Here is a 14,716-nt window from a genome sequence, read left to right as displayed (position 1 = left end):
GTTTAAAACTAAACAGAATGCAAACATCCACAGCTTTGGAGCAATATAAGCAATCTATTAAGTGCTAGCATGGTTCTCTAAACATGAAGTTATGAATCACCTTTTATTTCCAATGACAAGTACAAACAATAACTTGCCAAGTAAAACTAATCCCCATAACCTACAAATCAAACAGGCAGACATATCTGCATTGCTAATTTGATCACCTGTTTATAAGAGTTAATGTGGGGGTTGATACTTACTCTCACTGCACCATTTAGTATATACTATGGGAAACGTCTCCTAGAAAACACCCCTTGTCATTTCTTTGGAGGGGCTTGTGCATAATACTGCTGGATACACACATGGCTTTAGAGTTAATATTGTTACTAATGATAAATAATCCAACACTTCTTGAGTACCTACTATCAGGTAAGGCACTGTGCTAGGTGTTATGGGGATCAATAACCTATTGTGGACCATGGTAAAGTGAAATAAATAATCACCCCAAATCCCTCTGGAAAGGACCAGGCCTATAACCCACAGAAAGATGCCTAGAGACGTTCACCGAGCACTGAGCATGAAATGCCTGTGCCAGGACTCCTCAGTGTAACTCTGGAAAGGCTTGCAAACAATTTACCATTCCAAAAGAAATGCCAGGGAAGGATCAGGTCTTGCTACTTGCCTGTACAGAGCCTGGCATAGGACATGAATAATGAGTGGAAAAAAAATGCACATGAGAAAATCACAACCAGGTAATGGCAACAGCACTTAATTTCTTATTACAAGTCAGAGGACACTCCTCAACAATGCTACTTCAAAGTGAATTAAAACAAATCTATAACTGAGTGCTCACTTTGTAACAGACCTGGGATAAATAGACACAGCTCCTGGCCCCCAGGAGTTCACACTGCAGGAGAGAAATGAACACACGGCACGTATGCGGAGGTGCCGTAAGGGACACATACATAGCATTATTCATCTACTAACTCAACAGAATGGAGGCCTATACCCTGTGAGCACCAGAAATACAATGGTGACCAAAAAAAGGATCTCTCTCCATGGGTACATGAATTAAGGCACAAGATAGACATTAAAACAATCACATCAGTGAATCAATAGTGTTAAACTGAGGTACATTATGTAAAGGAACATGAACCTATGAGAGTGAAATGAAGAGATCTGGATGGATAGTCACAGAAGGTAACAATGAACATGAGGAGTCATGGGAAGAGGATGTCAAGGGCAAAGCTCTGGCTTGTAGAAATGTACAGCTTATGGAGCCATCGCTTCTTGAAAAAATACCAGCCCTGGAGGTCTAAGTGGGGCTGAGTAGGAAAGTGATCTGTGATTATGGAACTCAGAAAGCACAACCGGCCGTCATTGGCATATTGAAGATAATCCAAGTCATAGGTTTACATGAGATTACCCAGAGAGAAAACATAAAGGGAAAAGAAATGACCTAGAACAGGTCTTAAGAAGCTTCCTTAATTAATGGGCACACAAAAGGAATGAATGCAGCTAAGAAGAGGTGTCAGGGAGAAACATCATGCAAATCCAGTGGTCTTAACAAGTGTTCATACCTCCTGTTTATACTTACAGTGTATTCCATAGTACCGTGGGGCTTCTGAACCACCATCTTCTTCTCTTTTTTATCATGCGTTTTGTTTTGATTGTCATCTGAAGAATAAAATGTATGTAAATGAATCATTTCATTTTCAGGAATGGAGGATAAGACACTCGGGAGTATATCAAAACTACTTTCAAACGGACTAAAAAAATAAAGCAGACCCTACTAGGAAAATGGACTATGGGCACAAATAGACCATACTCTTAAAAAAAAAAAAAATACTATTCATCAGTGAACACCTGAACAAATGATTTCAGTTAACTATAATTAAATAGTGCAAATAACAAATATTTTATAGTTATTAAAGGAATAGTATAAATAATACACAATGAAGTTAAAACTAGTATAGTTATGATATAAATGACGCCTAATGGAAATCAATCCTACCCTTTTAGTTTTTTTTTCTATTTTTTCCAGCAAAGCATAATTAAAATAACATAGTAAATTGACAATTTTATACATTACTCAATGCTCACCATTCAATGTTATTACACTATTATTGATTACATTCCCTATGTTATACTTTTTGTAAACTTTTTTTATTTAAAAAAATTTTTTTAATGTTTATTTATTTTTGATAGAGAGAGACAGAGCATGAGCGGGGGAGGGGCAGAGAGAGAGGGAGACACAGAATCTGAAGCAGGCTCCAGGCTCTGAGCGGTCAGCACAAAGCCTGACGCGGGGCTCGAACCCACAGACCATGAGATCATGACACGAGTGGAGGTCGGACGCTCAACCGACTGAGCCACCCAGGCGCCCCATCTGTTATACTTTTCGTCTCTGTCATTCATCTTATAACTGGAAGTTTGCACCTCTTAATCCCCTTCGCCTTTTTCATCCATCCCCTCATGGACTCCCCTCTGGCAACCACCAGTTTGTTGTCTGTATTTAAGAGTCCATTTTTTTGTTTATTCATGTGTTTTTTTCAATTCCACATTTAAGTGAGATCATATGGTATTTGTCTTTGATTTATTTCACTTAGCATAATACCCTCTAGGTCTATCCATGTTGTCACAAACGGCAAGATTTCGTTACTTTTTATAGCCAAGCGATGTTCCACTATATATATATATACCACATCTTCTTTACCCATTCATCTATCAATAGACACTAAGGTTGCTTCTATATCCTGGCTACTGTAAACAGTCAATACATCTTTTCAATTTAGTGTTTTCATTTCTTTCAGTAAATACTCAGAAGTGGAATTACCAGATTGTATGGTATTTCTATTTTTAATTTTTTGAGAAACCTCCATATTGTTTTTCATAATGGTTGCACCAATTTACATTCCCACCAGCAGTGCGCAAGGGTTCCCAGCCCTTTTAGAAAGTGATTTGTTAATGTGTAACAATAGTCATAAAAACGTTCATTCTTTGGTTCAGTAATCCTTCCCTAGGGGATTCATCCTAAGGCAAAATTCAAAAGAAGAAAACTGCCATATATCATAGCATATGGTTAGTGTGATATTATTGTAATACTGAAAACTTGGGACGACCAAAATGCCGGAGAACATATTATAAGTTGGGCCACAGACTTTGCTGTTTTTACAGGCCAGAACTGGTCAGCCCAGAAATTTAGCAGCTGCATTATGATTCAAATTAATTCTCATTTAAGTGCATCTTAATATAATCAACCCCGATACTGAAAACACAGACAGCCATACTGCAGTGAATAAAAATTTAAATGACGAAAAATATAAAATTGAATTAACTGTGAAAAGATGCTCTAACTTGCATGTGATCTGAAAAATGCAAATTAAGACAATGCAACATTTTACATCTATTAGCATGGCAAAAATCAGAAAGCTGGAAAATTCTAGTGTTGGCAGAGATGTGAACTGTTAGAAGGGATGTAAACTGGTATAGCCATTCCAGCAAATTAAATATATATAGCCCATATGACTCAGCAATCTAACCGACAGGCCTCCTCTCCCAGGAGATACATACTTTATATATATTATAAAGTCACTTGGCTTGAGGATGTACATAACCGCATCATCTGTGGCAGGGGAAAGCTGGAGGGTAAGTAAAATGTAGGAGATATGCTCTGGGATTCTAGGCAGTAATGAGAAATAACAAGCCTGAGCTATACACTGCAGCATGTTTACGTCAACAGAAAAAGAATGGGATGTACAGAACAACACCATTAGGTAAATTTAAAATAGATGCACACAGAGCAACTATACATTTTTCAAGGCCACATCCAAATAAAAGCCTACACACTGAATGCAGGAGAATGGTATGCAGTGGGAAGAGAAATGGGAGTGAGGAATGAGGATATAAGGAAATTAATGAATAAATAACAAGGAGCCCAGCTCTGACCAGTGATGACATGTCACCAACTAAGAAGTGTGATTAGCTCAGCGCTCTACACCTGAGGTCCTACAACATCCCATGCCCCACTCTTAGATCAACAGTATCATCACATCCACATGACAAATATGGGTGTATTGAGTGAGAACTCAGAAGGTAATGCAGAAACATGAAAATAGTTAATTAATTTATGTGGGATTTATCTGCCTTTTAAATCGTTCCTTTATATTATTTAATGTTAACAACCAAGAAAAAAGTCATAGATGCTGTACCTAGAGTCCCTTTGCAGTCATCTGTATGTTCAATCAGACCCATTCATAGAACCAAAGAGACCTTGGAAATCCCTCCAGACTATTAAAAAAAAAAAAAAAAAAGTGACCTCCCTACCTTCAGGTGACCACATCTAAACTACTTCAGGAAGAAGAGACTGTGTTTTTTAGATCTCTAGATTCTCTAGATAGGGAGATTTTACATGGCCTGTTGAAAAACCCCATCATACTACTTTACAACTCTCACAATCTGGTATTCTATCACGTCAGCTCTGCTCTCTCTGTCCCACACTCCTGCCCTTCTCGTCACCATAAATAGTTGTCATTGTAGGTAATCTTGCTTTCAGAACAGGCTTTTCACATCCTTTTGTAAGTGCTTCCTATTTCTAGAACCTAAGCTTCCTCTTCCCATCTGTGGCAACTTCTGATCCACACCTGTCCAGAAAACTGTGCATAATTGTTTCTGGTCCCAGTGGAATCACTGCTATAAGCCACCAAACCCTGAGTTTCCATATTGCTCACCTGCAAAAGAAAAACAGGTGCTAGCTGAGCCTTTCAGGATAAAGTTAACTTGTGTACCTGAATTAGTACGAAAATTACTTCTCCTTTGTCAGAGGTGGGTAGGCCAGAAAAATGTCATAGTAACATTATAAATAAGGGGGGGGGGGAGCTTTCCCTCCAGAATCTAAGATTCTGAAATTCTTGAGGTAAAGGCCATGATGCCTACCATCTTTGAACATCTTTGTGCCTTACAATGATACCTGGTATATATGTTTGAATGAACTTCCCAATACAGGTCAATGAACCTGATACACTTGATTGTGGGCAACATTTTCACTGATAGAGCATCACACCAGGAATATCATATAAACCTACCAAAGCTAGGGGCACCTGGGTGGCTCAGTTGGTTAAGTGTCCAACTTCGGCTCAGGTCATGATTTTGCAGTTTGTGGGTTCAAGCCCCGCATAGGTCTCTGTGCTGACAGTTCAGAGCCTGGAGCTGCTTCAGATTCTCTCTCTCTCTCTCTCTCTCTCTCTCTCTCTCTCTGCCCCTTCCCCTGCTCATGCTCTGTCTGTCTCTCTCTCAGAAATAAAACATTAAAAAAAACCCCAAAAAACTATCAAAGCCACAAGTCAAACACTAGGTTTTACTGTTGAGTCAATATTAAAAGCAAAGAACTGGCAAATTCTTAGAACCTAATTCGATGGTCTTCATATCATTATAGCACAAGGTAAAACTTCAGATGGATTCTTAATTTTTTTTTTCTTTTGCATTACGTTTTAAAGATGGCCAGCTACGCGTCTCCATAAGTGAAGTCCTGTATACCTTACCTAGACATAGTCTGCAGCACATAGTCCATGAAGCACTGGAGAGGCTTCTGGCCCTGGAGAGAGCCCAGAAGAGACGGGAGCTGCCTCGGGCGAGGACGGCTCTGCCACGCTTCATGATGGGGTTCCACCTCCAGCGTTTCAGGTGGGGACCCATGACCATCTCCAAGGGTAGAACTATCTCCCAGTGATACTGACACCTTTATTTCCAGCTTCAGCCTCCTCAGACCCTTATATGTACACAATTCGGACCCTCCCCCTGCTTAGGAAAACCTGGAGCAAATGATGTAAGAGTATCTACTGCCAGAGGGGAAACAGGGCCAGATGTCCCTCAGGAGCTATTCAGGGCAGAGCAACTGGACCTCCTATTTGCCCCGCCTCTGAAAAAAGTTTTCAGAGCCAGTTTTTTCCAGCCTAATAAGGAAATAACTGTGGCAAAACTGACAAGACCCCTAGAGGAAAGAAACATGGCACAGCCCATCTCATTTCTCATAAGCCCTGGATGTGGGGACACCTGTGTTGACTCCCCACCCAGGTGGATCTGGTGCCCTGCCCCCAAGTCATGTCTCCCCCCTTCCCACCCCAGGTGTCTGCAACACAAGGCTCTTGGCTCCTGCATCTGAGGATGTCCTAGATATGAGTGTACAGACAGAAGATTCCTCTCGCTCCGTGCACTGGGGCTGAATGAAGCTGATGTTCAGGAGCAGGTCCAGGGCCTGGAGGCGCATGAAGGCTGGATGTGAAGGAATCCCTTGCAGTGGTGGTCTGTAAAGTCTTGGATGAGGTTACAACTGATGAAGGAATACATTTTAAGAAGATCTGTGGTTTGAGGACAGAACCTAAGGAAGGCTTAGAGGTGGGGAGTGAAAAGAAGTGTGGCTGATGGGGGGTGGCGAGTAAAAGGGGAAGAAAAGGAGTGACCTAGGCCAAAGTCAGATGCTTAACTGACTGAGCCCCTAGAGACTCTTAAATACAGAGAATAAACAGAGGGTTTCTGGAGGGGAGGTGGGTGCAGGGATGGGTTAGATGGGTGATGGGTATTAAGGAGGGCACTTGATAGGATGAGCACTGGGTGTTATATGCAAGTGATGAACCACTAAATTCTACTCCTGAAACCAATACTACACTATATGTTAACTTGAATCTAAATAAATAAATAAAAATAAAACTACCAAGGTTCTAATAATACAAACATTGAAAGAAGCAGTAAGGGTCCACCCAGGGGTGGGGTCTAATCATCACAGTGACAGACCATGTGTGGAATAAGCAAATACTATGCTGTAACAGCCATCTGTGGGGTGTAGGAGCCCCAAGCAGGGCAGTGAGGCCAGGGCAGTGGTAAGGGAGGGGCCCTAGGATGCTAGAGTGAGGAGAACTGCATGATGTATTGGCTTCCTTTTGCTACTGTAACAAATTATCACAAATGTGCCTCCACCTCAAAAATAAACACAGGGGAGCCTGGGTGGCTCAGTCGGTTAAGCATCAGACTCCTGATCTCAGCTCAGGTCGTGATCTCACAGTTCATGAAATCGAGCTCCATGTGCAGCTCTATGATGATAGGGCGGAGCCTGCTTGGGATTCTCTCTCTCTTCTCTCTGTCCCTCCCCCACTCATGCTCGCTGTTGCTCTCAAAATAAATAAATATTTAAAAACATAAAAATAAATACAAAGTTAGTATCTTACAGTTTTGTAGGTTCCAAGTCTGACATGAGTCTCAATGGGCTAAAATCACAGTGCCTACAAATTCCAGGGAAAGACTGATTTCTTTGCCTCCTCCACCACCTAGAAGCAGGCTGCTTTCCTTGGCTCAAGGTCCCTTCCTCCACCTGCAAAGCCAGCAAAACCCAACCGAGTCCTCTCACGTGCCATTTCCTAGCTCTTCCTCCCCTTCTGCTGCCCTTGTTCACTTTTAAAGACGCTTGAGTTTATACTGGCCACACCTGGACAAGCCAGGATGTTTTCCCTAAGGTCAGCTGATTAGCAACCTTAATTCCATCCATAACTTTAATGGGTTTTGGATTTTAGGACACAGACATCTTTGGTAAGGGGCATCATTCTGCCTACCGAGGATGCAGAACAGGTACAGGAAAAGATAAGAAAAGAGGTTCAGATTGAAAGAGGGAATTTTGGTGGATTCAAGGAGCGATCTCAGCTGTGAGTGTGCTGGGGGATGTGAAGGAATGCAGCACTGGCTAGATGTTCTGGATCTGAGAAAAAAACAGCACGAATAAAACAATACCGATGTCATTTAAACCTGGCTGCAGTCACAGACCATTGGGAACCCGGTGAAGTCAGGACAGTAGACTTTGTTCATTACTGTCCTTGAAAACAGAAACAAAAGGCAACTGTGAATTCCTTGGATCTTGATTCCATAACCTCTATTACAGATATTGGAAGGACAGAAAAGACAGTATGTGGACTTTTTTTCTGTCATCCATTGTCTGAAGAAGCACAAATAGAATTTGAAAAGTATCAGGACCAATTCTGTACTGGCCTGACTCAGTGTGCACGTCTTCTTTTTTTACTTTCCTTGAACAATGAACGCTCTCTCTTCCTTCCGTCTCCATCATAAGACCAACTGAATGGGGTACATGAGCTGGCAGCAAGGACACTCAACACCTTGTCTAAAGAGGGACGAGAGCTTTCCACAGCATCCAAATGAGGGGGATTTGTAGAGGCAAAAATTGTCTATGTCTCTCTAGATCTTTCTAAGAAAGAGGTACCCTGATTTATTTATTTAAAAAAATTTTTTTTAATGTTTTTATTTTAGAGACAGAGAGAGACAGAGCATGAGTGGGGGGGGGGGGGGTGGGGAGAGAGGGAGACACAGAATCCAAGCAGACTCCAGGCTCTGAGCTGTCAGCACAGAGCCGGACACGGGGCTCAAACTCACAGACTGTGAGATCATGACCTGAGCTGAAGTCGGACACCCAACAGACTGAGCCACCCAGGCACCCCTAATTTAAATTCAAGCTGGGGCTCCTGGGGGGCAGCTGAGCATCTGACTTGGGCGAAGGTCATGATCTCACAGTTTGTGAGTCAAGCCCCGAATCAGGCTCTGTGCTGACAGCTCAGAGCCTGGAACCTGCTTCAGATTCTGTGCCTCCCTCTCTCTCTGCCCCTCCCCCACTCAGGCGTGCACGCTCTCTTTCTCAAAAAATAAATAAAGATTTAAAAAAAATTTAAATTCAAGTTCGTTAACATATAATGTCATACTGATTTCAGGAATACAGTTTAGTGACTCATAACTTACATTTAACACCCAGTGCTCATGCCAACAAGTGCCCTCCTTAAGGTCCATCACCCATTTAGCCATTCCCCTACCCATCTCCCCACCAGCAACTCTCAGTTTGTTCTCTGTATTTAAGAGTCTCTTATGGTTTTCTTTCCTCTCTGTTTTTCTTATTTTATTTTCTTCCCTTCCCCTATGTTCATCTATTTGTTTCCTAAATTCTACACATGAGTGAAATCATATGGTATTTGTCTTTCTCTGACTTATTGTGCTCAGCATAATACATTCTAGTTCCATCCATGTTGTTGCAAATGGCAAGATTTTTGATCACCAAGTAATATTCCACACACCACGTCTTCTTTATCCATTCATCAGCTGATTGACATTTGGGTTCTTTCCATATTTGGCTTTTATTGATAGTGTGCTATTAACATTGGGGTGCATGGGGCCACCCTGATTTATAAACAGAATCTACTTACAATGACAGGCATGTCCTTGAACTGGGAACTGATGTATTTGGCTGTGACAGTTTGACGATATTAACCATAAAATCAAGTCATGTGTCATCTCCCTTATGTCACCAAACATTTTTTCTGATTACAATTTGGTTTTGGGGTCAAAAATGAACTGAGTTCAACTAGCAATGCTGACACTTTCTCATAGCTGTGTGATGTTAATCAAGTTACCTGAAATCTTTGTCTCCATTTCCTTACCTGTAAAATGAAGAACTATCTCATAATGTTGTTCAGAAGATTAAATGAGATAACAAAGACAGTGTTCATCTCAGAGCCCAGCACAGAATAAGCGCTTAGCAAATGCTAGTATTATTAATAATAATGCAGTCAACATTAAGTTAATAGAAATTTGAACAGAGTAGGGTATTAAAAGAATTATCAACCTAAGCAAAAGGTTTCATTCCCAAAATACAGGAGTCATAGAAAATTAATATGATAGATTATTATAAATTATTTAAAAAAGAAGAACTACATCTGATCACTTTGATACATGCCAAAGAAGCCTTGGATGAATGAATCAGCCACTATCTTTTCTTAAAAGGAAAAAAAAAAACTGTTAGAAAACTAAGAATAGGAGTGAACTTCCTTAACATGATGAAGAATTTTTACTCTTTGATATTAAAAATCTGCTTCTGAAAAAAATCAGTGGATCCCTAAAAGTTGTAAAACAAAAGCACTTTCCCTGTGAGAATGTTCACTTCCTGGTCTGTAGTGGCTTGTTCATTACCTGAACACACCCTGAACTCAGGCACCAGTGAGGCCTCCACCCCAGCTTTCTAGAAGAGAGACTCCAAGGTGTGCAGCGGGGGAGAAATACCCGCAGGCACTGCGTGAGCTCCACCCCATTCCTTTTATCCCTTTGTTTTGTGGGAGACACGTGCTTAAGAGCAATTCCAGCAAAGCTTTTAAGGCTTTGGGGCATAATGTCTCCCACTCGGCTGAAAGAGGCTAACCTAATGTGATGCAAGTCTAAACCTCAAGAACTTAAGGTCATAAAAATGAACTCTGTAGTGGAGATGAAAGCAGCAACACTACAAGCATCACAGAGACAGACCCTTTGGAGCTCCCAAGGATGAAGACGGAAAGTCTGCCATTCTTTGGAGGCCACCTTTCACAGCACTGCAACACAACACCTGTGGACCGTACTCCAGGCAGCTGCCGGTTGGCCAGTGAGCTCTTCAGAAATTAAGTGCTAGTCGAAACTGTCCTAAAGCATATCTGAGGCAACCGAGATGAGTTCTATCAGAAACGGAAAGCAAATACTAACACACTAACCAGCGTAAATGTAAGAATCCCTACTATCGTGGTTTATACTCAACTTTGTTTTGGAGTCTCTAATCAAAGGAAAAGATCAAAGTTTTACATACTGAAAAGAAAGAAATGAAATCTTCATGATCAGCAGATGAGTTAACTGTCTACCTAAAGAACCAACATCATGAAAATATCCAGAACTCATAAAATTGTTCAGCAAGGTGGCCAGATATAATAGTCTTTTATATTTGTGACAGAAGTGTATTTTGAAAGGTCCCAGACATAACAGTATGAAACTAGAAAATGTCTAGGAATAATTAAAATGAGATAATGGGAAGATACATATAAAGAAAATTCAAAAGGTTAACTAAAGTATGTATATGGAAGCTTGAATAAAGGGAACTACATATAATGTTCCTAAATTGGAAATCTCATTCTTGTAAAAATTTCACTTTTTCTTCAAATCACTGTTTAAATGAAATGCAATTTAAATAAATAAAAAAAAAATTTGGAGAAGGGAAATATGCCGAATTGATCATCATATTTCTGTAAGCATAAATACATCATAAGACTATCCAAAATTATCTTTAAAAGAAAAATGACAGTAGGAACACTGTATTGTTAAAACAAATGATAATAAAACCATGGCGATCAAAACACTATGGTGAAATATCAAAATTCAGAACTATATTGAAGTAATTTAATGTAATATATAAAGGCCTTTAGGGGTGCCTGGGTTTCTCCATTAGTTGAGTGTGGGACTCCTGGTTTGGGCTCAGGCCATGATCTTGCAAACCGTGAGACTGAGCCCCACATCAGGCCTTGTGCTGACAGCGGGGAGCCTGCTTTGTATTCTCTCTCTCTGCCCTTCCCATGCTCTCTCCTCCCTCCCCTCAAAATAAATAAATAAACTTTAAAATAAAATGCTTGTATAAGCCAGTAAGAAAAGGCTGGCTTTTCCCATAAATGTCATGTAACTTCACATTAGAGGGGAGGCTTTGGCATCAGACAGACTCAATGACAGCCCTGGTCTGCCCCTAGCTCACTGTATAAGTAAGTAACTTCACTTAATCAGAGACAGTCCCCCAGCATGTAAATTGGGGATATAGAGGCACCTGACTGGCTCAGTGAGTGGAGCATGTGACTCTTGATTTCAGAATCCTGACTTCAAGCCCCATGTTGGGTGTGGAGCCTGCTTTAAAATAAATAAATAAATAAAAATAAAAATATAAAATAAAATAAAATAAAGTGGGGATACCAACTGGACTCCCACAGAGAGTTGCTGTAAGGATTACATAAGGCATTTCGATCAAGGTAAAGCACTCCACAATGCATGAAAAAGGACTCAGGAAACCTTAAGAATTACTATTAAATGAGGTTGGATGAACACCAGCTAAGACTTGGAGAAAAATTCAGATCACTCTCAAATCAGTACAGGCAGATTCAAGATTTAATAGTTTAAAAAGTTAAGTTAGAAATTAACTTCTTCTTGAAGTTAGGGTGGCTGGGTGGCTCAGTCGACTGAGTGTCCAACTCTTGATTTTGGCTCAGGTCATGATCCCAGGGTCGTGGGATCGAGCCCCGCCATGTCCGGCTCCATGATGAGCATGACGCTTGAGATTCTCTCTCTCTCCCTCTCTCTCTCTCTCCCTCCTTCTGCCCCTCGCCCCTGCTCACACACTTACTCTTTCTAAAATAAAGTTTTAAGAAAATGTCCTTGAATAAAAATACAGGATTTGTAATTGTTTAAAGAAATGTGTTCCCTATCGGTGATAAAACATTTCTGACATTGTTGGCCTGACTCTGTCAAGAGTGCAGTGAAAATGGGGTGCCTGGGTGGCTCAGTCGGTTAAGCGGCGACTTCAGCTCAGGTCACGATCTCGCAGTCCGTGATTTCGAGCCCCGCGTCGGGCCCTGGGCTGATGGCTCGGAGCCTGGAGCCTGCTTCCAATTCTGTGTCTCCCTCTCTCTGCCCCTCCCCCATTCATGCTCTGTCTCTCTCTGTCTCAAAAATAAATAAACGTTAAAAAAAATTAAAAAAAAAGAGTGCAATGAAAATATTAAATGTTATATTTAATATGTTTATAATATTATGGAATACCTGAATTATAAGCTGTTACAATACAATTTTTAAAAGGCATGTCATGAGGAACCTCATCTCCTGAGGATGGAGAGGGCAGGCATGTGAGGAAGAATTCACTATACTAAATATGAACTCCAGATTTTATCCTCTCTTGACACAAAGGGAAATGCCCTGTAGACCTTATTTTCCTTCCTTCAAGCATGTCACAGGCAATACAGTCCTTGACTAAAGTGAGTCATGCTGATGCAAAATCTAGAAAGCAAGAAGGGTGGGGGAGTTGTTTAAATTCTTTACCTCAGAGCCTAGTAGCGGCCCTCAGCAGGGAGCAGGCCCTCAAGTATTTGTGGAATGAGTTAACTAATCTCCTATCTAAGTGAACAGTTTATTTCAGTTGTTGAGTCAGCTTTTGACATAGCAGCCATAAAACCAAGAGCGTTTCAACGTCACACATAGATGACACACATATATGATGAGCTCAGGTAGTTAGCCCAGACAGAAATCTCAACCTTATCAGCACTCACATTATAGCTCAGGGGAAATGGAAACTCCACGTATAATCAACTTTTTCTCCTTACTAAGAAACAACAATGCCCCTCGGGCTGTGGAGATGACACTAAAATTTTACTTAACTTTTGCCTTATTCCTCTCTCAGAGTTCACTCGGGGTACAACGGCTTTGCTAGGGTGTGTGTGCCAGAGGACTGGGCTTAAATTCCTGCTTCATGCTGATCCACGGTGGGGCCTTTGGGGAGTCACGCAGGTTCTAGGTGTTTTCATTTATAAAATAGGCTACTACCACCTGCATTAAATCATGATGAGTATTCAATTAAATAATGAAATAAAGCATCTAACTACAGGAGACACTCATCCAAAATAAGCTCTTTCTGCTCTTCCTTGTGCCTACAGCCGCTTCTACTCTCCTTCCTACTCTCTTTCGTACCATCCGAAAATTCTTCAAGGTCGCTTTTGTTTTTTCAATAAGTGAATCAAAAACTTAGTTGGGTAAATTTAAAATTTAGAAGAAACTATGAAATATAAAAATTCTGTATTAATCAAAACTATACAGTCATTAAAACATAGAGTTGAATAAGAGAAGGAAATACAAATAACCCATTTTATCCCCATTCAGAAAGAACCAATGCTTACATTCTCATGAACAGAATTCCAGCAGTTCTCCATCTCTCTTTCTGTATGTATATGTTTTTTTTTTCTCACAAAAATGAATCATACTCTATATACTGTTGGCAACCTGCTTTCCTACTGTAAAATTTTGTGTGTGTGAAAATTTCCGACATCTTTTTTCTACATCATTTTTAAATGGCACATAGTCTTCCATTTTATGTCATTTATGTTATTTTTATTTTTCCATTATTTAAAGCAATGCAGTGAATAAGACGTGGTATATTTACACAATGGAGTATTATTCAGCCATAGAAAAGAATGAAATCTTGCCATTTGCAATGGCATGTATGGAGACAGAGATTATAATGCTAAGAGAGACAAGTCAGACAGAGAAACACAAATACCATGATTTCACTCATATATGCAATTTAAAAAACAAAACAAACAAGCAGAGGAAAAAAAAAAAACAGAGGGGAGGGGCCAGAGAATGGGTTAGGTAGATGATGGGGATTAAGGAGTGCACTTGAGGTGAGCACAGAGGGATATATGGAAGTGTTAAATTACTATATTGTGCACCTGAAACTAATGTAACACTGTAGTTACCTGAAATTAAAAACTTAAAGTAAAAACAAAGTAACAAAATAATAAAACAATGCAATATTAGTCACTGTAGTTAAATCTTCTAATATGCACATGACTGGTTCCTTAGGGCAAATTTCTACAACACAGTTGTTGGGCCAAAGAGTATGCAAATGGTAAGTCTCTTGATAAAAATGGTTATTGCCTTCCAGAAAGATGTGACCACATTACTCTCCCACTATCAATGTATTAGAGCATTTTTCCTTTGCACCTCCCCCAGTACACTTCTAATTTGATTTTTCAAAAATCACTTAAACTGAAAAAAATCACTGACCATATGTAATCTGATCTATTGTCCTTTTCTCAGCCCAAATCACAGTTGGATATTTCTCTTACATTGAGATTTCTCCTAATAC

The 14,716-nt window shown here is 40.2% G+C and overlaps 1 protein-coding gene across 9 annotated transcripts in view; it reads right to left on the bottom strand.

The window, feature by feature from the left end:
• Window positions 1-14,716, bottom strand: part of NCOA7 (nuclear receptor coactivator 7) — a 156,577-nt gene that overhangs the window by 64,059 nt on the left and 77,802 nt on the right. For all 9 annotated transcript variants that reach the window (XM_058735175.1, XM_058735173.1, XM_058735167.1 and 6 more), the window contains one exon: window positions 1,580-1,659. In XM_058735175.1, coding sequence (XP_058591158.1) covers window positions 1,580-1,659 — 80 coding nt within the window. The remainder of the gene's footprint in view (window positions 1-1,579; window positions 1,660-14,716) is intronic.

The sequence above is a fragment of the Neofelis nebulosa genome, chromosome 6 (genome assembly GCF_028018385.1).
Source record: "Neofelis nebulosa isolate mNeoNeb1 chromosome 6, mNeoNeb1.pri, whole genome shotgun sequence".
Taxonomy (NCBI): Eukaryota; Metazoa; Chordata; class Mammalia; order Carnivora; family Felidae; genus Neofelis; species Neofelis nebulosa.
This window is presented reverse-complemented; position numbering and strand designations above follow the sequence as displayed.